Source organism: Ictalurus punctatus, chromosome 20, assembly GCF_001660625.3.
Source record: "Ictalurus punctatus breed USDA103 chromosome 20, Coco_2.0, whole genome shotgun sequence".
Taxonomy (NCBI): Eukaryota; Metazoa; Chordata; class Actinopteri; order Siluriformes; family Ictaluridae; genus Ictalurus; species Ictalurus punctatus.
Window position 1 is genome coordinate 13289591 of NC_030435.2, and position 25763 is coordinate 13315353.

The 25763-nt window shown below is 38.6% G+C and overlaps 3 protein-coding genes across 4 annotated transcripts in view; all 3 read right to left on the bottom strand.

Moving 5' to 3' along the window:
- The window catches only part of klhl24a (kelch-like family member 24a), a 46319-nt gene extending 32725 nt beyond the window's left edge, over positions 1–13594 (bottom strand). Inside the window, exons 1-4 of one of the 2 annotated variants that reach the window (XM_017496138.3) lie at positions 13352–13594; positions 10320–11163; positions 8815–8930; positions 7049–7233 (exon numbers count right to left, since the gene is read on the bottom strand). In XM_017496138.3, the coding sequence (XP_017351627.1) occupies positions 7049–7233; positions 8815–8930; positions 10320–11120 (1102 nt within the window). In that variant the 5' untranslated portion in view covers positions 11121–11163; positions 13352–13594. Of the gene's footprint in view, positions 1–7048; positions 7234–8814; positions 8931–10319; positions 11164–12652; positions 12805–13351 lie in introns of those variants that run through there. The other variant, XM_053673539.1, reaches the window with a different exon arrangement.
- Positions 13595–18667: 5073 nt separating this feature from the next.
- LOC108280822 (probable G-protein coupled receptor 148) lies at positions 18668–20627 on the bottom strand. Its single transcript, XM_017496254.3, has one exon. The coding sequence runs from the start codon at positions 20613–20615 to the stop codon at positions 19503–19505; it is 1113 nt and encodes a 370-aa protein (XP_017351743.1). The 5' UTR covers positions 20616–20627; the 3' UTR covers positions 18668–19502.
- A 1299-nt stretch (positions 20628–21926) lies between these two features.
- Positions 21927–25756, bottom strand: LOC108280824 (probable G-protein coupled receptor 148). Its single transcript, XM_017496258.3, has 2 exons — positions 25406–25756; positions 21927–22966 (listed from the first exon to the last, which is right to left on the bottom strand). The coding sequence occupies exon 2, from the start codon at positions 22901–22903 to the stop codon at positions 21929–21931; it is 975 nt and encodes a 324-aa protein (XP_017351747.1). The 5' UTR covers positions 22904–22966; positions 25406–25756; the 3' UTR covers positions 21927–21928.
- Positions 25757–25763: the final 7 nt, after the last annotated feature.

Consider the following 25763-nt stretch of genomic DNA (forward strand, 5'->3'; position numbering starts at 1 on the left):
AGACTAATGATAAGAGTCGATGAACTTGTCACACACACACACACACACACACACAGAAAGAGAGAGAGAGAGAGAGAGAGAGAGAGGTATAGAAAGACTGCTATTGGAGTTCCTGAGAACTGGAAACCAAAAACAACAAGGAAGTCAAAAGAAGAAGTGGAAAACTTGTGTAAAATAAGAACAATGCTTAAAAACCACAGTGATAAACACAAATGGGCATTTATAGACTGCAATTTGCTGTGTGAGACTCCCACAGTTAGATTATTATCTGTAATTTGAGCACATGCACTCGCTTTGACCTGATTGGACAACTATATCCAGGGCTTTCATATCATGGACACCTGTCACAGATAATTCCTGAAAATGGACAGCAAGGACAGAGTGAGTGTCTTTTACATAGCAGCAGCAGCAGCAGCAACACAAAAGACCACACAGACACACCGCATTACTGTCTCAGGGCCTTTTCAAAACACACTCTCACAGAAGCTACTCACGTCACCACAGAGCTGCAGTCTGGCCTAAAACACAACGATAATACACACAGGAAGCACATCAATCGCCAGCCTGTCAATCATCAGTGTGAAGAGATGACAGTAATCTTTGTTTAGAATGTTTAAGGTGAATGTGGTGGAGCTCCAACAGGCTTTATATGACACGTATTTTATTAGAAGGATTTGATATCACAGGGCAAAAATGATACATTTCTATATGATTCACTGGAGATGGATGTAAACATCCACAGATTAAAGCTAACATTAACCAGTTTGCTCTCATAGTTGAGTAGTTGTAGTTGACACCACATACTAAATTACCATAGTATATGATATAACTAGTATATCATTAAAATTATCTGTAGTGATGGATTGGATAATTTGTTGTAGTCCTATTAATTAGGCCTAAATGTGTTGCTGACATCCCCTTAAATATACTTGGTATAGTTAACTGAGGTTAACGCTATACTTATCTAGCTAAGTCCAAGTCTAACATACCTAACATACATTGATAGATTTTATTTCACATTCATCAACTCAAAACATTCTCAATTTACCTTGACAAAGAAAGAGAGCAACACCGCATCTTTCAACAGAGACTAAATGAGAGGTTACTAATCTCACTTAATGTGTCCGTTAATATCAGAGATCTCAAAGCTCCTGTATAACTGACACATCTGCGAATTTTGGGGGAGAAAATAGAAACTTTGTGTCATTTGGAGTGAGAACTCAATGGCAAATGACTTTTAATATGACGTGTGGATTTTTGTGTACTTGTGAGATTCTGGTAAAAGCTCAAATGTCTGATATATTTATTACTCGCTAAGAATATTACAAACAAATTTTTCAAAAAAATAAACCGCATGTATGTGTAAAGTCTAAAAGCCTAAAAAAATGTACTTCCAGATGTTGGTTCAGCTGTAATTACAACGCAGTTTACTAGCACACACAACAAAAGACAGTTGGGACAGTGCAGAAATAGCATATGGGTATTTTTTCATGGATGGTGTAATGAATATGTATGGGCCATATAATCATCACAGACATGCGCATACAAAAACACAGCTGGACAGATAGAATCATGTTTTGTGCAAGTAAGAGGCATCTCACAGAGTTGCTGTGGATTGAAACGATAGTGTATCTGTGCTCAGTGTGAATCAGAATTAACATAAACTACATTATCTTAAGATGACATCAATCTTCACCGATAGACATTGATAAAGCTCTTATTTACTGAATGCATCAGAAACAATAAAATCCAACACACACAGGACTGTGGGAATTAGATAAATGTCATATTTGAGTCTGTGCTGCCATGTAATAATAAAATTAAACAAATAAAATTCAAAAACATTTAATTTAATACAATTATTAGTATTTTTTCCTGAGCATGTGTTGCCATGTAATAATAAAATTAAACAAATAAATATTTAAAAAAAAAATACAATTATTATTTTCTGACTATGTGCTGCCAAGTAATAATAAAATTAAACAAATAAATAAAATAAAACATTAATTACATTATTATTGTTGTTGTTAATAATAATAATAATAATAATAATAATATTAATAATAATGATAAACTAATCTTATTTTAAATAATGTTTTCTGTATTTAATTGTTTTTGGTTGGAGACCTTTCAGGGTTTTAGGATTGAACTGTACATATGTAATAAAGAAATCTCTGACCTCCTGACTTGCTTTACATTCTTCCTGTACCCGAGGTGCTTCACTAATGAGGAGGGGAAGAATGTGCAGAATTCACAGAATCTCTATTCTTGCAAGGCACAAGCACACTGAGTTCAGTTTGCACACCATAAACCAGAGTTTATTACTTCGTTCTACAGTTTTAAGCTCCATTCCTTACTAGTGAATTTCAGAGAACATGTTTTTCCTGGTCCATCACACCGGTGTAACTAGTTAAACCGCATGAAAACGGAGTGTTCTGAGGAAACCTAATTCTAAACCTGTTATGCTATAAGAGGAATGATCAGAAAAACGGTTGGAGTTTACTCATATTACTAGTGGTGAATCAGGTAAGCTTTTCAATCTGTGAGTCAGAGCATTTATATATTTCAATTTAAACCATGTTCAAACCATTGAACCCTATACTAATATTGGCACCATTGGTAAAGATGAGCAAAGAAGGCTGTGAAAAATCGACTGATATCAAACAACTGCAAACAGAACACAGGTTTATCAAAAAAAAAAATTGTTAAATATAGGTGTGCATCAATGATTGGCACCCTTTAACAAATACTTAGGCAGTACTTTGTGCTATCTCCCTTTATCAAGATTTAACAGCTCCGAGTCTTCTCCTATAATGACTGATGACGTTGGAGAATACATGGCAAGGGATGAGAGACCATTCCTCCATACAGAATCTCTCCAGATCCTTCAAATTTTGAGATCCGTGCTGGTGGAGTCTTCTCTTCAGTTCACCCCACAGGTTTTCTATGGGTTTCATGTCAGGAGACTGGGATGGCCATGGCAGGATCTTGATTTTGTGGTCAGTAAACCATTTTTGTGATGATTTTGATGTACGTTTTGGATCATTGTCCTGCTGGAAGATCCAACCACGGCCCACTTTAAGCTTTCTGGCAGAGGAAGTCAGGTTTTCATTTAATATCTGTGGATATTTGCTAGAGTCCATTATGCCATGTATCCTAACAAAATATCCAGGTGCTCTGGCAGAATAACAGCCCCAAAACATTAAAGAGCCACCACCATATTTAACCGTGGACATGAGGTACTTTTCCATATGGCTACCTCTCTGTGTGCACCAAAACCACCTCTGGTGTTTATTATCAAAAATTTCTATTTTGGTTTCATCTGACCATAGAACCTGATCCCGTTTGAAGTTCCAGTAGTGTCTGGCAAACTGAAGACGCTTGAGTTTGTTTCTGGATGAGAGTAGAGGCTTTTTTCTTGAAACCCTTCCAAACAACTTGTGGTGATGTAGGTGACTTCAGATTGTAGTTGAGACTTCTGCAATTCTCCAGCTGTGGTCCTTGGAGATTTTTTGGCCACTCGAACCATCCTCTTCACAGTGCGCTGAGACAATACATATGCGCGTCCAATTCCAGGTTGATTCATAACATTTCCAGTTGACTGGAACTTCTTAATTATTGCCCTGATGGTGGAAATGGACATTTAGAATGCTTGTGATATTTTCTAATAGACACGTCCTATTTTGTTAAGCTCAACAAGCTTTTGCCGAACAGCTATATTCCTTGTTCTTATCCACTGTTATGAATGACTAAGGGAAGTTGGCCTATATGTTACCTCATATTTATACGCCTGTGAAACAGGAAGTCATGGTTCAACAATTTCCCGTTCCAAGTCAAACAGGTGTACTTTTTTGTGAAACTCAACAACCTTTTGCAGCACATCACCACTACATTCCTTGGTCTTACTCATTGTTATGAATGAATAAGATAATTTGACCTACTAAAAAATGTAAAATATCAATGGGAATATACTTAAAATATATTTTTCACATATGAATTCATAGGGTTGCCAATAATAGTTGCACACCTATATTTAACAAAGATGATTTTTTTTTTTTTTGATAAACCTGTATTGTGTTTGCAATTGTTCAATATCCATGAGAGCATTTAATTAATTCAAAAAGCAAAAATCCCTTTTGCTTAATCGTGACCTCCAGATGGTATTATTTTAAATGTTGAAATTATATATACAGCTAAGGCAAACAACAACAACAACAAAAACCATGTTTTCAAGCCATGACTCATAAAAGGTAATATCATGTTCAATATTAGGATTTTTCTAAATAGATATTGTCCTGATGTAGTTAGTATTGCGCTAACAGATATTTAGGCACTTTAGAAAATTACGTCTGCCCATATGTGAGGTTGAAAACAACAACCTTTTTCTCCTATTTTTCACAATAAGGTGGAGAGAGTCAACCTGGCAAGAGATCTGTGCAGTGCTCACACTTCAGGGTCAACCGGAGATGACAGGTAGAGGTATAATAAGATAAATTAAATATGCTTTAATATATTTGTATGAAATATAGTATGGTTAAATCTATTAAGTCTAACCCAACCTACAACCCCGCCCAAGGAAACACTGCCCTAATGTGATACTTTAATTTGAACTAAAAGAAATTTGGATTCTGTGCTCACAAATTACAGTGAGGTTAAACAGGTTTCATTTTCCACCAATGTGGAGACAGTTCTGTTTATAGCAGTAGACTTGGTAAAGAAGTGACAGGTACATGAAAAATGGCAACAAAAAAAAACATTTTTTTTATTATTAGGTATTTTGTTTACCTCTCTTATGAATTTAATGTACTTTTGTGAGTGAAAAGTAGAGAGTTACTGGCAGCCTTGCACTTCTGGTGTTTGTTAAATGCTTGGCATACCTATGTACGATGATATAAATTGGGACTGCTTCACTACCTCTAGGTTTCTTGTTTATGTTTTTATAGGATGACCATGCTGTGTGTAATAAATTGAATTTAAGAAAGAAAAAATAGGGTTGTCAGTGGTTTCAATATTTGTTGTGGATATATGGGGTGGCCTGGATGAGTGTGAGACTCCTGGCCTGAATTTATGCCCTGAGCCAAGCACTTTTACAAAGGAAACTTCCAATGCTGCTGGCGGAGGCCTGGAACTCAAACCCACCCCACGTCCCCCAAACCTCCAGTGACCCCATGAACAGCCAATCAGAGTTAACTCCAGCCTGCCTCTAGTCCACTAAGAACCCAGGTCTATCCAAGAGGGAATATTTCCAGGCAGCTCTTTCCTGATCTCACAGAAACAGATGTTGTGTTTCCTTTTTTCCATGAACTGTTTCTGCACGTGCCTGAAATTCCGCTGTGTCAACATGCTAAAGAAATATAAGCCTCCCTGTGAAAAGAAATGCCTGCAAATTAACTGCTTCTGAAAAATTCTGGTGAATCAAACTCACGAGCAGATCTGTGTGTTTTGATGGCTTGATTTGATGGCAGAGGTTTATATGATGAAAAAGATGAAAGGCTGTTTCATGAAATTGTGACATCCTTGTAAACTAACACTGCTGAAGGAAGGAACAAAAAGTCAAATAATTCATTTCAAATGTACCCATTAGTGATTAGGTCCTGGCAATAAATAATAAATTCTGAAGTGGTTATGTTTTGCTTCGTAATGGCACTTCCTTGTTGACATCTCTTTTCAGTGCAGAGGGAACATACAGACAACATTACATTAAATTCAAATCTGCTTTACAGAAATATGAGCTTGCTCTAGATCCCTAATCAGCAAGCCAGAGAAAAAACTCAGAGAGATGGAATAAGGAAGAAACCTTTGAATATCCATACAGAAGTTCTAAAAGCGTAGTGATTCATTTGACTGATACAATTTAAGAATTAATTTGACTGTTACAAGTTAAAGCAAAGCTACACAAACTGTGACCAGGCCACACAGCATTAGGTCTGGTGGCGAATTTTCTTTTTTATACACAGACAATAAGAGTAATCTACGCTGTTTTTGTGAATGACCTTTGACTCCTCCAATGCAATGCCCTTTTTTGGATCCAGAGGATGTACCACTTACATACAAAAACACCTAAACAGAGAGCCCAATCCTCAAAGTCCAAGGATCTTTTTGTTTCAGTGAAAGAACAGAGAATATCTGACCCTTAGTGCAGAACTCATCCATCCATCTCTGTATCCTACACAGGGCCGCAGAGTGCCTGGAGTCTATACCAGGGAACTCAGGGCACAACAGTTCTATACTCAAGCATGGTGGTGGAAGTGTGATGGTGTGGGGATGCATTGTTGCTTCAGGGCCTGGGCAAATTGCAATAACTGAGCGAAACATCAATTCTGCTCTTTACCAGAAAATCCTAAAGGAGAATGTCCAGTCTTCAGTCCATAAATTGAAACTCAAGGGCAAAAAGCTATTTATGTAGCAAGACAATGATCCAATGCATAGGAGTAAGTCCTAGTCCTAGAAGTAAGTGAGAGACTGATCTCCAATTATTAGAAGTGTTTGGTTGCAGTTGTTGCAGCTAAAGGTGGCACAACCAGATTTTAAGGGGGCAATTAATTTTTTCATTGGTGATAGGTGTTGGATTTTTTTTTTTTTGCTTCAATAAAATTATACAGTGTGTATTGTTGCCTTTGTTTTATGTTCTATTTCGTTTGAAGATCTAAAACTATTCAATATGTGATATACACAAAAACAGAAGAAATCAGGATGGGGCAAATACTTTTTATAGCACTGTACATAAAATAAAATGCTGATTAAAAAGGCCATAACCAAGCTTCATCATGGTCAGGCTACAGACCCGAATGCAGCTCTGGAGTCTATCCTGGGAACACTGTGTGTGAGGTGTGAACGTATCCTGGATGGAACAGAGGGGCAGAACCATGAACTCACGATCAAACCCAGGGACCCAGGAGCTGTGAGGTGGCAACACTACCTGCTACACCATATCAAAATACTACACAAAGCTGATTATCATGGAAGGTCACTACACCCAAAACTCCATACAGCATCATATTGAACATGGAAGCACACCCACTGAGAGTGCGTCAGACAGCAAGCTCACCTGAGACCAGGATGTCGTTGCGCAGGGCACACACTCCATACTCCGACTTGGTGAACTCAGGGTGCTTCGCCAGTGACTTCCACTCACCCATAACAGGGTCATAACAATCTGTGTAAGGCAGGTTAAAGCCTCCTGCCCTCTCACAGCCTCCAACCACCACGATCACCTCGGAAAAACCCGTTGACCTGCATTAGAGACAGAGAGACTGTCAGACTGTAAACGTGTGAGCCAAGTGTATCGTTAAGACTAATGGAAAATGTTCTGAGTCACAGAGGACAGTTGTTTAGATAGGAGAATCCCCCTTAGCTGCCACCTGAGCAGCAGCTAATCTTCCACGCATGTTTAAGATAAGAAGTCATGGTACAACAATTTCCCGTTCCAAGTCAAACAGGTGTACTTTTTTGTGAAACACAACAACCTTTTGCAGCATTTAATGCAGTAAAAGGCAGTTTTACAAAAAAGAGCAAAAACAAACTAAGCATTTCTTCCCTAAATGTATTATGTGTTACTGATGCCGTTTAAATGACTTCCTTGTAAACAACTAAGCACTCCCAACACCCATTGTTATGGGTTGTTGTGCTTTAGGGAAGTAGTTGTTCTCCAATTTGTTCTGGAATCTCTACTAGATGTAACAAAAAAGAAGGGAACCAATGTTTCCTTATGGGGCTTGTAAGTGGAGCTGAACAACAATGTAACCAGGGTAACATGATTAAATCTGATCATGCGTGGTTTGGGTTTGATTCAGCAGAAAGTTTGTGTATGTGTGTGCATGTGTGTGTGAGAACGTCTCTACAGGAAACAAAACTCACTGATACGATCTGCTACACATTATACACCTCATCTTAAGAATTCATACAGATGAGGTCAAAAGTTTACATACGCCTTGCAGAATCTGCAAAATGTTAATAATTTTAAAAAAAATAATAATAAGAGGACTCACAAAACTGTATTATTTGGTACTGCTATTGATTATATTTCACATAACAGATGTTTACATATAGTCCACAAGACACAATAATAACTGAATTTACACAAATGAACCGGTTCAAAAGTTTAAATACGCTACTATGTGTTGTTACCTGGATGATCCACAACTGTGTTTATGTTTTGTGATAGTTGTTCATGAGTCCCTGTTTGTCCTGAGCAGTTAAACTGCCCACTGTTCTTCAGAAAAATCCTCTAGGTCGTGCACATTCTTTGCTTTTCCAGCATCTTTTGCATATTTGACCTATTTCCAACCGTGACTATATGATGTTGAGATCCATCTTTTCACACTGAGGAAAACTGAGGGACTCGTACACAACTATTACAAAAGGTGCAAACATTCACTGATGCACAAGAAGGCAACACGATACATTAGGAGCCAGGGGGGTATAAACTTTTGATCAGGATGTTTGGTGAAAATTGATGTTATTTTGTCTTCTGGGAAACATGTAAATTTCTTACGTAGCTTCTGAAGGGCAGTACTAAATGGAAAAAAAATAAAATCTTTAAACAAAATAATGACAATTTACACTAAATAAATTTTTTTTTTAAAAATGCAATTTTTATGAGCCCTCTAATTCGTTTTTTTTTTTTTTTTTTAAACTATTAACATTTTGCAGATTCTGCAAGGTGTATGTAGACTTATGATCTCAACTGTAATGTTTCATGTTAGGGTTTGCAGCAGCTTTTTTTAACCAATGTTCTAAAATTGTTGTACAATAACACAATCAAGAGTAAACATGACTACTTTCTCTTCAGTGTTTATGTATCCGTACGGGTACCTGCGTGGGCGGGTCCGAGGTGACATCATCTCGTTGCCAAGCACATGGTAGCGCCGGGCCTCATGCAGCAGTTGGTAACACTCAGGAGCGTTCTGGATCAGCTTATCTCCCTCCACCTTCCACAGAGACATTGCACATTGTGACAGGAACATCAGACACTACACCATGGACATTAAAAGTGACATTAGAAATTCTAGCAAATAATTGCAATAGTGTCATTAACTACTGTAATGTGGGAATCAAAATCGCGTCCCTTATACATCGTATACGGGACATCATAGATTATGAGCAGGCATCAGATGCTGTACCAGGGACATTATACACTGTAAATAGGTCATTACTACACATTAAAATAGGAGCCATGATATAATGTATGAGAACATTATAACAGTTATAGCAGTCACTCTAACAGGCACAATAGCTTTTCTGATGAACATTATACAGTGGACATTAGACATTTTAGAGATCCTTTAGAGCCTGTATAATACACTACACATCATAGAGAGGATGCATATTAGATGCCATAGCAGGGAAATCTAATATAAAAAGATTAGCCTTGCTTCAGTGAATATTCTCCCTTGGATACTGTAGATTTGAACACAAGAACTGCTGCTGTAATCATAAAGGCTGTCCTGTGCTTACTAACAATATCCGTATACTGAACATCCTTTCAACACACACAGTACTTTTTGCCTTCTGTTACAACTGTATGTTGAGCAGAGGATGAGTTCCCTTTTGAGTCCAATGAGAGTACACTTTAAAAAGATATTTATACACTGAAATGGGAAAATGAGACAATGTGCCAGGAACATTATAACATGATCATAGGGATGTTAGACACTACTAGAGGTCGACCGATCCACTGAGTGGATTTTACCGATACCCGTAACTAAGTTGGAAGGTACCTGCCGATAACCGATTAATCAATCAATAGATTTTAAAATTGATACTGAATGAAAATTTAACATGCACTTAACTTTTTAAAATGAAATAAATATAGAACTATTAATATATATTAACTATTAAATATTAAAATTAATAAAAGCTACATCCCAACTGAACCAAAAAGTAACACTCCAAATAGCAAATAAAAAAATAAAGACACCCAAAATGAATGAAAAAAAAAAAACACTTCAAATAACACAACAAAATTAGTGATGGTTTTTATTTTGCCTCTAGAGGCCGCTCTTGTACTGTATAATGACACCGCTGTACAGCTATACACAGCTATAGTATATATATATATATATATATATATAGCTATAATGACCCTGCTATAAACCCTTCTCAGCCGCTCACGCAACGGACGCAATCGGGAAAACCGGGTGTGGATTTTTGTAGATGACCGATAGTTCGAGCAATCGGTTATCAGTGCTGATTAATCAGCCAAACCGGTCAATCGATCAACCTCTAGACACTACGGACATAAGACACTGGAATAGGAATATTACTGTACACGACAGTTGAAACTAGTAATATATGGTAGCTTTAGTGATGTTACTCACCGTCTGTACAAAGTAATTGGGGTGCAGTAGTGGCAGCCGGACGTGCTGGAGCAGCTCCTTCAGCATTGGCCGACGGTACTCCACGCTGTGGTAGACCCACCTCATGACAGCTTCAAACACCACCTCTTCCCTGCTCACGCACAGCTCCTCGCTCGCTATATAATCCTCCAGCTCCTCCTTGCGCAAGTCCAGGAACTCCTCATGCTGTGCCACCTCTGGAAAATACTGCAGCGCATAGCCTCGACAGCGTCCAGCCAGCTGCTTGAGTGAATGCACCTCGGCGAAGCGCTGCATGCCGAGGCAGTTACATGGATCCAGCTGGTCCTCAAGGAATTTGGCGCAGGCGTCCCTCAGGGCTCCAATCTGGAAGAGGCTGGATGTCTCAAAGAGATACTGCACATTTTGCGTGGTAATTGTGGCACGGCCCGTGTAGACATACTGCAACAAGACTTCCATGGCGTCCGCCTGGACACCACTGATCTCCACCACAGTCTGCCGGCTCTCACGGTGGTCATTGCAGAACATGGCCCTGAAGTAGCTGCTGCAAGCAGAGAGCATGGCGCGATGGCAGGGAAACTCTCGCCCCTGCACACCAATCACAACATCTGTGAACAGCCGACTTGTGCGAAACTCGTCAAAGATGTGCAGCACACTCTCAGCATGTGACGAGCCTGATGAGAAGTCCATGCTGTCGTCCACATTCTTGGGGTCCATCTCGAAGACTTTGCGCTTCACAGCAGGCAAGTCGCACACGACTGCCGGATCCTCGCGGTTCACACGGCGTCCCAGGATCAACACCATGACTGCGGTCTGAGGCTACTACAGATCAATCACTGACAAAAACCTGTGTAGTGATAAAGTACATCAATATCCTAACAAGATCAGTCAATGTCCTATACCTGACATAACTTTACTAAGTACTGGTTGATCAATCTGGGGGTTTTCCTGTCGTCGCCCCCCTCCATTCTGATACCAATATTTCAGAGCAATGATGATGATGGCTTATAAATAATAATTAAATATCATCTAAGAAATGAGAATTACAAAACGTATACATTCATTAAGCACACGAGCCTCCAAACCTTAAACATAAAACATATTAAACAAAAATGTTCATAAAGTTTCGTTTTAAATCTAAAATGCACATAAAAAGCAAATCTACATTTGCCAATGCCTAGGAGTTCTAAATGGTACATTGTACACATTTCATAGAATGAGCCCAACACAACTAAAATACCTGCACAGTCTTATATCAAAGCTTTTCCCGCAAGTATGACTATTCTGCATTAACATTACGTTGCCAATTTGGATGAAACAGTCAATTGTTTAATGTGATTTCGAAATGATCCAATGCTAAAATAACATTCGACCACTGCGCCAACATGACGAGTCTTTCCAAATAAGACCTCTGACATCCAATCCAAGACGCTGAAGTCATTTCCTTACGTTAGTGTCATGCATCAAGTATTCTTTTCACAAAGTCACTTCACTACTCACCTGAGAGTTGAACAGTGTTAGAGCTGGGAAAGAGTACATAACACACTAAACTCACTACACTGCTAACGTTGGGAATCACAGAAACACTAACGCCGATGCAAATAGTCTCAGAAATAGATAACAGTATCTGTGTTTGTGATCGAAACACTGTATTTTTGAATTCTAAACTCAAAGGAACTGCATACTACAGACATCATTAAGCCTCAGCATATCACTGTAACAATATTTGAACTCGGTGCTTTAAGCTCTCGTGGTTGAGCAACTGTACATATTATCAAGGTCATGAATAAAGAGAACCCAATGTGATACCCATCTTATTGCATCACTACAAAAAAACACCTCTCTCAGTTCAGCGCAGTAACACACATGCGCACGCAAACATTGCATAATATATCATTCTGAGGGAGAATTGAGCACATTGCACAACCTTATTTAAAAATGTTCTCCTTGGGTTGTTGTGGGTTTTTTTTTTTTTTTTGAACATGCAGTGTTAAGTAATAATTAATAATCGTGACGGAGCATTAGATATATCCGAGCGCACCTTAAAAAAAACAAACAAAAAAAAACAGATTGCAAACTGAAGATGACTATGCCTGTGTGACTGTACAAATAACTACACCAATAAACATGATGCTAGAGTGATAATGTGATCATAACATATGTATTAAGCCATCTCATATCGGAATGTTCACGATTTATTACCCTGAACATGGTAATAAACAGTGGTTAAATATCCACTAATAAAATCACGGTATACTCAATAAATAGATTACATTTCAATTGTCATCATACAATAGGTTAGATAACATGATAAATAAATAAAAATCTCCACTCACTTTATTAATCGACTATAAAAACTTAACAGTCCTAGTATTGTCCAAGGAGATTCAAATGATTAAGCTTTAACTAACTCAGTGTCGTGAATTCCCAGATTTACATTAACTCCATATGCACAGTGTGTGTGTGTGTGTGTGTGTGTGTGTGTGTGTGTGTGTGTGTGTGTGTGTTCACGTTTCAAGGACGTTGTATTCTACCAGTGACCAAGAAACGCACATCAACACAAAAGGCTTGCTAATTATATTGCTGAGAAAGAGGAAGGCAGAGAGCACAGATCCTGCTGTGTCCTTCTGTACTTCTCCTTCCACTCGAAATCAAACGCCACCAACTTTTAATGCTTTCTGAATGCTGCACAACTGAATCCCTGCTAATAGACTGTACCAGTAGACAGTCAAATAAAGAGTTAAATGATAGAAATATCAGGATAATTGGACTGTCATTTCACTACACTGCTTAGTAAGCTAAAGTCAAAAGATGTCAACCAATTAAAATGAATGTTTACCCAAAAACGTCATTATTATTATCCTGCTACTTCACGATGCGGTTATAAAATTTCCCACACCTGTTGAGAAACACTGGCGCTATTGAACTAAGCATAACAAAGAGCTATTGCGCTTAAAACGTAAACATAGATATTATATTTAAATACATCAGAGAGACAGATTTAGATCGAAAACTAACTGAGCTGTTGAACTTACCTTGAACAAAAGAAAGAACAAAGTTCCTACGTTAACAATTATACGAACAAAAGGAACAAAGACAGTGTGTCCATATGGCAGAAGACAGGAGAAGCATAACTGAGTTAGCCAGCCGTTAACTAGTTTGTTTCATTTGGCGGAATAGTACAAAATGTATATCTTTGCCAAACTTCCCGCGTCATATCTTCCACCAGCGTTGATACAAAGGAGTCTGTTGTGGTCAGTTTTTGTGTCAAATTATTTATTTAAATAAAAAAAAATCTCTCAACGGTCAGCTGTAGGAAGCCGCGACGGTGGGAAATGTAGTTTTACAGAGCAACAGCTAGGAGTGCTGAACACTGCACAAGAACAACGTTACCCACAATTCTTTTCGGCGAGGCCGCCAATGTGACTGGCTTTGTTTGCAAACAAAACAGGGACCGCCTGGCGGGAGGCGGTCTCACAAAGACGGCTCCGGCTGGATGGAACTTGAACTCATTTTGACTCGTGTGTTGAAAACCATGCGGATATTTCGTCGGGGTCGTGATTAAAAGTAGTCACCTGTTGAGAATCGTGATTAGAAGCCCTCCATCCGCCAAACATTAAACACGTCATTGATTTACAGCAAAGTCACCGCGCGTGTAGTTAAGGTTACAGTTGTGTTTACTTCCGGCGCTTCCTGCCGCAGCAGCAAAACACGCCGCATGGTGAAGATTTCTGACCCTCAGTTCATACAACTTCCCTGCATGTGTTTTCAATAAGCAGACGAAACATGTATGTAAAAGACTGAGGACGCAGTTGGTCTACATTGTAGGCAATATAATAAGTGAAGTAGCTTGGCACACAAGTTCTCAAACTTTTTGCAGCCAGTGACCTCCTCATGATCAGAGCAGAAATTAATTTAAAAAAACAATCCTACTCAAAATGACACAGTCAACTTTACAGTCATAATTATTAATTAGAGCCATTAGAGAGTTTTAGTCATGAACTTTCCACTCGTGTACAGTGCTGTTTTTGTGTAGATCTCATACTAAATTCTTTCAGAAATGAAAACAAAATCTAAGATAAAAAAACAACGGCAACCCGAGTAAACACAAAATACAGTTTAAAAAAAAAAAAAGATAGTTATTTATTGAAGCAGAAAAGTTATCCAATAGCTACCAACTGGGCCTGTGTGAAAATGTACTTGCCCCCATAGTTAATAATCCCCAACTCTATGAAACTGCATTCATAATGGCATTCAGCAGGACTAGACACAACCAGGCCTGATTACTGAAAACCCTGTTCAATTAAATCAACACTTAAATAGAACTTTTTCAACATCATGAAGCTGGTTAAAAGGTCTTATCCAGTAACACAGTATGGGAAGGGTTACAAAGCTATTTCAAAGGCTCTGGGACTCCATAGAACCACAGTGAGAGCCAATATCTCCAAATGGAAAAACTCTGCACAGTAGTGAACCTTCCCGGAAATGGCCGACCTTCCAAAATTCCTACAAGAGCACAGGAACGACTCATCCAGTAAGTCACAAAAGAGCCAAGGACAACATCAAAGGACCTACAGCTTCAATAAAGGTCACTGTTCATGACACCACTATCAGAAAGGCACTGGGCAAAAATGGTATCCATGGAAGAGTGGCGAGGTGAAAACCACTGCTGACCCAGAAGAACATTAAGCCTCTTCTGAATTTTGCCAAAACACACCTTGATGATCCTCAAACCTTTTGGGAGAATGTTCTGTGGACTGATGAGTCGAAAGTGGAACTGTTAGGCAGACAGGGGTCCCATTACATCTGGTGAAAATCAAACACCGAATTCCACAAAAAGAAAATCATAACTACAGTCAAGCATGGTGGTGGAAGTGTGATGGTATGGGGATGGTTTGCTGTTTCAGGGCCTGGGCAACTTGCAATAATTGAGGAAAACATCAATTCTGCTCTCTACCAGAAAATCCTAAAGGAGAATGTCCGGTCTTCAGTCTGTAAATTGAAACTCAAGTGCAGCTGGATTATGCAGCAAGACAATGATCCAAAGCATAGGAGTAAGTCCTAGTGCTAGAAGTAAGTGAAAGACTGATCTCCAGTTATCAGAAGCGTTTGGTTGCAGTTATTGCTGCTAAAGGTGGCAAAACCAGATTTTAAGTTTAAGGGGGCAATTAGTTTTTCACATTGGTGATAGGTGTTGGATATATATATATATATATATATATATATATATATATATATATATATATATATATATATATATATATATATATATATATTTGCTTCAATGAAAATAAATAAATAAAAACTGAATTGTGTTTACTCAGGTTCCCTTTGTTTTATGTTGTATTTTGTTTGATGATATAAAAACTGTTTAGAATGAGATATATACAAAAACAGAAGAAATCAGGCGAATACTTTTTCACAGCACTGTAACCTAAGCCACTGTCTTAAATTGTAGTTTGAATAATAATTGAATTGTAATACTTGTATAATTACACTTACATTATTAAAACTTTTTAAGTAATTAGTTCAATTATTAATGTTTAATTATTGAGCATTAATTCAAGTCATTTCTATACAAGTGACAATATTGGATTTTGCTTAAGTAGTACCTCAATTGCTTTAAAAAGCAGATCACTAGTAACACTAATATTTACTGTTTATATATGGATGAAATGTATGACATCATATAGTAGGCTGTTGATTAGTAAAACATTAATAATCCTGATATTGACCAAGACTAGTACTCACATGTTCTCAAAAACTTTGTCAACAGTTCGTTTGCCTGAACAGTTGGTCAAACATTCAGTGTTACTTGATAACAAATGGGGAAAAAGCAGAGCCCTGGAAACTGATGGTGGGTCTCTGCTGCCACCTGCCAGGCATTTCAAATTCCCTTTAAGTTTCACTAGCAACTGTAAACCAAATGCAATCATCAGCCAAATATATTTGGTGTCCAAAGTTTGTCTCTTTTGTATTTTTACACTACAAGTATAAGGTTAAGGTAAAATACATGACTCAGTCATCACATGTCAAACTATACACAGACCTATAGAGAAGATGCCACTTTATAATAAGAAAGAAAAAAAAAATGAAGATGGATTTGGAGGAAATTTTCTCAAATTTAAGCTTTATATTTGACTTATTCTGTTGTTGTTTATTTATTTATTTATTTTTTAACTGCTTATGTACGAATTGTATTTATAGACTGGCCAAGTTAAATCTGTAGAGGCTGCAGTTTCGTGTGAAGGGGTTAGAGAAAATAGTATAAATGAGAACTATTAAAACCATTTTAAACTGTATAATGACTGAGTTACTACTTAGCAAACTTGGCAAGCCTTGGTCTCTGGTGGGCAGGCCTGCCATCAACATTTGTCTTGTTCAATACATTTTCATTAAGTTTTCATATTATAATCACTAAAGCCACAGTATATTTGACAGTGATATTTGACAGGCAACATGGTACACATTTGCAGGAACATTTAAGCCTTCACTATCTTATCCAACAGGTTCTGGGTCTCTTATGCTATTTGTTATATCAGTGCTTGGTCACAAGCTTGGACGCAGTTGTATGCAGTACCTTGGAAAACTAGACTGTTATAATTCCACATTTTACTCTCGCTTCTTCTGAGTGAATAGCATGTTTGACAGCTACTCAGTGGGAGAGTGAGGGTTACAACTCTCAGCTATTTTGACAGTGACAGATTAAGCTTCCCACATTGTGTCTGTATATGTTAAATGTTCTCACTGAAATCAACCTCACTTCATCATTACTGTAATTTAGTTTATCGTCAACATCTTGTATCATAAGCCACTATCGCCCTCTGTTGGTGTTTTTTAAATTTATTTTATTTTAAATCTCCTGAATTATTGTATGATTACTCCACTAAATATTAAAAAAAATTTCAGTTAGCGTGTTCAATACTTTTTTCCCATGTCATTCCACTTTATTACACATAACTATTTATGGACTTTAATGTTGTGAATTCTTTATATTTCCAGATTTCTTGAGTTAATACTGATGTCTGGTGAAAATTTCATGTGAATAACCTCATTGGAAATATATTTACAGGAAAAAAAAATAAATAAAAAAATAAAAACAACTTATTTCCCCCACTGTAGATGCCCCAACTTTTAGATCCTTCTGATTACTCTCTTTAAGAAATTTGCCTATCATGTTGCTGATTTCTATTTAGTTCTATGTTATTTTTATTTAATTTTCAGTCTAATAGTAGACAGTAACTAAGCAGGTTTGAAGAAATCCACATGTAGATTTAGTTCCCTAATGAGCAAACCAGAGGTGACAGTGGCAAGGAAAACTCCCTAAAAGGACATGAGGAAGAAATGTTGAGAGGAACCATACTCTGAAGGGAACCCGTTTTGTTTTATGTGACACCTGATAGTGGAATTATAAATCATGACCTCTTACAACTATATATAATATACATCACACAGTACTAAGTGTGTTGAAAGGAGCATATTATGAATATTTGCAACATGCTTCCCAGGATAAGAATATTAATCAGTTTAGTAATAATGGTTAATTTTGCCCAGAATCATATAATCATATAAGTAAAATTACAAAGTCATGTGAAAAAAGGCATAAAATACAACTTAAGAGGCATAAAACCTCTGCAGGGAAGGATCACAGAATTTTGTGTCAATAAAAAGAAGAACAACAACAAAAACGCCACTCCGCTCTTCAGAAACACTGCATATTCATAAACACATCCTTCAGTAACAAACTAATTCATAATTGCTGATCCAGTACAGGAAACATATTTCATACATATTAGCATGTCATTAATGGTGGAAACTAGCGACATGTAAACCACCTAACCTTAAACCAGTCCATGTGGTCCTGCAGCCAGTTCACATTTTTATTTTCTCTAGGGACATACACACATATGAAAGGAAAAACTATCAAAGCCATATGTCTTAGTAAGATATTGGGCCACCACAAGCTTCCAGAACAGTCTAAAATCTAAAGTCGGTCTAAAATCTCACGTAGGTGATCAGTTGGGTTGAGATGTACCGACTGCGAAGACCACACTGTCATCCCATCAGGATAGAAATGTTTCTTCGTAGGATTATACGATGAATGCTAAGAATAACTTATATGCAGTGACTCTATCCTCTAAGTGGACAAGTGGACCATGAGAGTAAAATGCCAACTACAGAACAACAGAGACACCAGTATTCTTTTAAACTGTCATCAGTCTGTAGTACTGTACCTTAGTACTATAGAGTCTGTAGTACTATGTAAACTATGTATATAATTCATACCCTGTTCAAAAGCAGTATCTAGTACACAACATGTGAACAATTTGAATATTCATGTATGCAAAAAAAAAAAAAAAAAAAAAACACAGGTGATGTACAACCCATGTTCCAAGTGCACAGCCAGTTCCTAAAAAAAAGTGACAAACTAGTCAAGAGAAGAAACAGTGGCAGCAATTAGACACTTGAAACTATTATAGTGCCAGTATATTTATTGCCTACGTGAACAAGATAACGCTAACCAACAACTATCCACAACAATGTTAATAGTTATAGTTAATAGTTCATCTGTATAGATGTTGTAGGTTTTGGAGTAACTGCATTTCATTTCATTGCACTTTGTGCCTGCTACGAATGCACATGTGATAATAAACCTTGAATTTCAATATGCATAATTTAGAATTTGAAAAAACACACGACACATATACTTATTGACGGATTATTTTCAGAATTGTAATGGATTGGCACATATAGATAAAGGAAGGCATGCTAAAAACAGGCAGAGCTAACACCCAAAACCGGTGTTGTGGAACTGCACCATTATCATGTATCTAATTAAAAACAACAACAACAAAAAAAAAACACACACAAAACATGGTATCTAATTCTGAGAAAACTGAAAAACTGCACCCATGGGTGAATTTGACTAATTGGTAGTCACATGAATGTTTAATACTGTTTACCAAATGACACTGTATAGTATATACTGCATACTTCTACAAGGAATGGGATACAGTACTGGGGCAGTGCACAAATATTGCTTTTTTAAACATAGCCAATGATTACCTAAGTTAATCTTTTATCAGAATTAGGACAGCAGTTGATATCTTTAGCAGGGTAAGTCTAAGGAAACTTAAATGGTCAATTGAACCCCTTTACACAATTCCCATAAAAATGATTTAGCAATCACATCACAGGTGTGATGGCCCTAGGTCGATTCAGCCTAAAGAAATCCAGCAGAGCCTCACGCAGGTCCCTGTACCTGAGCCCGTACAGGTAGGGTGCCAGGGCTTTGGGTAAAACCAGCAGGATGTTGCACAGCACCAGCGAGACCCAGAGGCCTGTACTGGGATGTAGCTTACTGCTGTAGCTGTACAGCAGCAACTCGATGACCAGTAACAGCATGGGACACACAGACAGGAACAGGTGGAGATAGTGAACAAGAAATGTTCCTTTAGCCCGGGATGACCGCTCTCCTCTCCACACTCCGGACTTGCTGGTATGACAGTACAGTACCACATAACCAGAGACCACCAGCAGCAGGGTGATTATGACGGCGGTGACAGTTAGCAGCATGCACACCTGGAGGGGCTTCGAGTGGCTAACAGTTAGCACTAGGACCAGAGGCAGAGAGCAGATGTGTTGGGCGCAGGGGCTCACCGTATGGTACCACAGGAAGAGACCCACAGATGCGGCAGGGAAGAAGATAGCAACGGTCCAGATAGCGGAGACGACTGCATAGGTTCTGGAGACCGGCCACAGCATTGCATATCGTAACGGGGCTAATATAGCCAAGGAAGTGTCCAGCACTATGGCAGTGGCGCTGAAGAGCCCACCGCTGTAAAAGATGCCCATCAGGAAGAGCAAGGCAGCACAGGCCAAGTCTGACATCAGCACAGTGGCTGTATTCAAACAGGTGGTTAGCATGTAAAGAGCCACAAAGAGTAGGTCACTAAGCAAGGCATTGGCCAGGAGAAGGTAGAGAGTCTGCTGCCGCAAGTGAGCTCGGGACAGGATCCGGGCCAGGACGATTGGTGTGGTTAAAAATACAGCCAGAAATCCTAGGATGGGGCAGATCTGGAATACCCTTATATGCCGAGGAGGAAGAAAAACCTGCCACTCTTCAACAAACAACTCCATTGCAGTACGAGAGGTGTTAGTCAGGGCAAACTGGCTTCTGAGATGCTCTGCCTGCCCCGAGCTGTTGTACCAGTCCCCAAATGTACACAAAAGAGATAGTATGAAATCCTCCGCATCCACGAAGAGCCTCTCTGTTTGCCCCTGCAGAAGAGCTTCCATTACTACTTCAATCTGCGTAAGCAAGCGTTCAGCACTGGCAGTTCGCGCTTCTCCTCACTGCAGAATGACGGCAAGCGCGTGAGCCAGGTGATATTGAACGGTTTTGGTCATGTTTCCATGGAGGTGGAGATGAGGGTAAACATCACTTTGCAGGTAAATGGAGCAGAGTGAGCTCTCTCACTACATGGAGATATAACAACAGATAGCAGATTGCTTAGCCATAACTAGGCCTGTTGTATAATTTAATCTACTTCTGTACATAAACTAAAGCGTGTTGACAATCCTTTATTAAAAAAAAAAAAAAAAGTAATTGAGAACAAATAGGAAATGTTTTTACAATACAGCTTTGTTGGACTGGGATTTAATGACACGTCAATTATATGTTTACTACGAAGCTGTTTAAAATATGTTATTTAATAGGAAGCGTACAAAAGCTTCCTCATGTAAAAGCAATCATGTTAATGCAAATAAAAGTGAAATTAAGCCAACGAATAGCATATTATGTACTCAAAACAGGTAACATTACAATGATCATCATAGTAGTCCTGTTCTGTGGGTTTATTATTGCTCGTGATCTGCACCCTACTGTACTCAGAGAAGCATGTGTGTGCCTGTACTACATCAAGCTAACCTGTTAAGGACATTTCCAGTGGGCAGATGTGATCAGTTTATGAAAATGTTAATTATTCTTATACTGCTATTTACTAAATTATTTTTTAAATTTGTATAGCACTTTTAACAGTAGATATTGTCACAAAGAAGCTTTACAGAAATAGATTTAGATTCCTAATGAGCAAGCCAGAAGCAACAGTGGCAAGGAAAACTCCCAGACACAACATGAGAAAGAAACCTTGAGAGGAACCAGACTCAAAGGGGAACCCGTCCTGGGTTACACCTGATAGTGGGGTTTATACATCATTACTCTTCTACAACTGTACTGTATATTATAAAGTGAAACAGGGCTAAGTGTGTTGAAAGGACGTTTGGTATGAGTATATTTTGAATAAGCCTGGTTTAAACCAGCGGTTCTTAACAACAATATGAATGGACGGAGGTGCTACCATGATGGTAAAAAAGAGGCACTGTAGTAAATAAAGGTAAGTGTAAAGCTTTCAGGCAAACAGTCTGTTAGCAATCATAGATAACGCTAACTGGTTTTCAAATTCTCATTCAATGCCACATAATCACTTTTGGTTAGATTTCTTTATATAACACTAGAAATTAGCAAGGCAAGAATACCACTGCACTAATTTGCACCCTGGAAGATTCCATTCATGTTTGGCCATGTTAGGTTTTTTGTGTAATTATTTAGCTTAAGGGCCGGTTGGTGTTGGTGAACTGTTGGTGCGCTGGCTGAGGCATCTTTTCCACAGCATCAGCTGAACCGTCTCATAGACCTCACGGTAACGCAAGCCATACATGTACGGGGCGAAAGCACGTGGCACAACCATCAGCACAGCCATATTCGCCACATTGATCCACACAGTCAGGTGCAGATGTTTAGATAACTCCTCAAACTGTGCCAGCTCCACTGTAAACACCAAACCGGGTGCGAAGTATGTTAGCAACATCACAGCGTGTGCTAGCAAAGTCATCCGGGCTCGTGAGTAGCGACTGCGCCATATCCCAGAGCTCCTGGTGACCATGTAGAGACGGATGTAGCAGTAGAGGATGAGCACAGTGCAGAAAATCACCCACACGCTGAAGTAGATATGCAGACCGACCTTGATGTCTTCTTCCAGGGTCCCTAGAGTGAGCAGCACCAGACACACCTTCAGGTTCTCTGGGTTACCCCGTTTTGTGACTGCCATCACCACCACCAGTGAGACTGGATACATCACGGCTATCACCCACACCAATCCGACTATCTTCTTTACTCGTGACAGAGGCAGGATTTCATTGTAGCGCAGTGGCCAACGCACGGCCATAAACGTGTCAATGACCATCAGCGTGACAGTTAACACCGAGGAGCAGTATGTAGTCACAGTGGCAACCATTAAGACCTCACAGAATATGTAGTGCATTTCCATGTCCAGCGCATTACAGGAGATGTTGGCAAGGTTGAAGCTGAGGAAGAGGATGTCCGATAGCAGTGTATTGGCCAGCAGGAGGTAGCGTGTTTCCTGTCGGAGAGATGGACTACAGAAGATACAGAAGAGGAGTAATGGGTTTATAACCAGAGCGATGGTAGTGAGGAGAATAGCAGGGATGAGGAGGAAATTCATTCTTTCACTCTGCATGACCAGGAACCACTTGTGAGACACATCAGAGAGGAAAGAGTAATTCATCTTTAAGTATTTCTATCTTCTTTTCAGACAGGTGCCTTCAGGATGAACAGGTTCAGGTTGTACCTACAGGATAAAGGACAAAACCAAGGAAAGTTAACATTTGCATGAAGGTATTTCTTTTTCAGTGACTATACAGACTTTGATTACTTCAGCTCTTCATTTCAAATCACGGGTTTTCTTGCGACTTAAAGGGCCCCGGGACTGAAGGAAACGGCACAAAATGGACCATTTTAACTATGCTTGGTGTCTAAAGTGTAAAGTATAGCTATTACTTGTTAGCAACATTAGCCTCTTAGTGCCTCATAGCTCCGACGCATTAAAAATCGAATCACCAACTTGATAGGAGAAAAAAAATTCAATGTAGTAGGGGCTCGGGTTCCACTGGGCAACTGGGTTCACTCTTTACTTTCACACTATCTGTTGTTACCCAGATGAGGATGGGTTCCCTTCTGAGTCTGGTCCCGCTCAAGGTTTCTTCCTCATATCGTCTTAGGGAGTTTTTCTTTGCCACCTTCTCCATCGGCTTGCTCATCAGGGATAAATATACACATTAAAAAAAAAAAAACGTATAAAATAAAATGTATCCTGTGTTTATATATTTCTGTAAAGCTGCTTTGAGATGATGTCCATTGTTAAAAGTGCTATACAAATAAAATTAAATCAGATTGGGCTTCATCACAAGAGTTCAAATCCGGGCACCACCAAGCTACAACTGTTGGGCCTGCTGGAACACCATTCCACTCACTTGCAATTTTTGCACATTTCTTTCTTAAATTCCTGATAAAACCACGTAAAAAATACTGTATTGACCACCTAATTAAAAAAAAAATCTCTTTATTTATAACTTTTTGTTTATAGTATTGTTTAATGCTTTGCGTGTCAATGGTGGGGTGAGGTATTGGTATTTTAAGGTGTGAAGCACTTTGCATCCTGCCTCTTTGCATAAAAGCATTTTGTATAAAAGCATGAATAGATGCCCTTTATGTTAAACTCTGAAAACTGTGCGGGTCTGTTGGCTGTCCTCATAAAGTACCTATTTACATTAACAATTGGTAAATACTGTGAGTCTGGTACAGTATTGTTCTTAGCAACCTGGGCTAGAAATCTGCGACATCACGTATAAACCAGAATCCAGAAGAGAGATTCCCAAAAGCATTATCCATCGACTCAGCCCTACTACGCGTCAAGACTAACAGTAATTATTAACATTATTTCTCCTTTCTTTTCAAATATGATTTACACCAGTGTATTATGCATTACCACCTGCTCTACACACTTCTGCTATACCAAAGCATTGGTTTTTCACAATGTCTGGCATAACACGACTTCACAACACAAACACTGTTATCTGACACAACAGCTCAATCTACAGCTCGAATTTTTCACAACAACAACAAAATGACATATTGCAGCTATAAATAACAAGATCTCAACATTTAAACGTAAGTTGTTTGAGATATTCGTATTCTTGAGATGTTCTTATCTTTCAGAGACTTCCATTATCTCAACTATATTGACTTTAATAATGGAGAACATGGTCAAGTGACTAACCCTCTCTCTTCACCCCCCTCTGAATATCCGCTTCTGATAAGACTTAGTCCAAATTACGGCAAACACGGATGGAAAGGTGTAAAGTGTGCGTAAAGGTGGGCTGATGCTCACGTGTGTTGGTTTGAAGGTTATAGCCTAACAAACTGCCTTCTTACTGTAAGCCTACCTATTACAAATAGTAGGGCACATCTACAGGGATTTTATTTTAATTTATTTACTTTTTAAATTTTGGCAGTGGGGAAGAACAAGGAAAGTGGTAAAGTGATATTAGAGTAATATGAAAGTCATTTGTACGCATTATAAAACATATATAAAGCATTTATGAATAATTACAGTAGGTCATCGTGTCTTGTTTACACGACTCATTGTCTCCTCTCTATTTCACACACTTAGTTATTTTGTTTAGGGCATTCTTAACATTCCTAATGTTTCAATTATCTTTTAATCATATTTGGTTTAGGCTTTAGTGTGTGTGTGTGTGTGTGTTCTGTGTCTTAGTAAGCATGTATTCTACATGTAATTAATTCACCTACTATTTAAACAACACATACATAATGACAAATTAAGAAGTTTTCTTCTCTTTCTGTTGGATGTTATTTGTCAGACGACGGATACATTTAATCCTGCATGTTTTTTTTTTTTTTTAATTCATGAACTTTTTAATAACTGAACTAGAAAGAAGACGGAGAGCTACTTTATGAATGAAAAGAGTAAATCCTTGCAAGTTGTTCCAGAGACGTTCTGTTTTCCAACACTGAAAAAACATTAGATTTCAGGACACCACATGCTGTTGTGTACATAGTCAAAATGATGTCCTCTGAAAGCGCCATTAAGTCAAAGTCTCGTCTGTTCTATCGATTTAAGTCACTTTCAGCTAAGCGACACACACACACACACACACACACACACACACACAGATCAATTCCACAGAAATGACGATCACTCGCTTACCTTTTTCTCACACATCCATTCCGTCCGTTCATTCACATCAAAGTGCGAATCAATACACAACACATTACACACACACACATATTACACACACACATTACACACACACACACACACACACATTACACACACGCTGGCGCGCGCCCGAACAGTGCGTCAGCGCTATTACCGGCGCGTGAACGCGCACGCGACCTCAGAACTCCTCGGGCGCTCCATGGTTACACACAGGGGGTTTTATTTATTTATTTATTTTTAACGTTTTTTTTTTTTTTTAAGTCTAATTTACTGTCACTCACTTCAAAACAAAGCTCAGAAAACTAACACGGATAACTTCCCTACGAAGAGAACTGGAACTGTTTGG

Bases quoted from the DNA above. Each gene is read 5' to 3' on its own strand.
- LOC108280822 (XM_017496254.3), bottom strand. From the start codon at position 20,615: ATGGAAGCTCTTCTGCAGGGGCAAACAGAGAGGCTCTTCGTGGATGCG.
- LOC108280824 (XM_017496258.3), bottom strand. From the start codon at position 22,903: ATGAATTACTCTTTCCTCTCTGATGTGTCTCACAAGTGGTTCCTGGTC.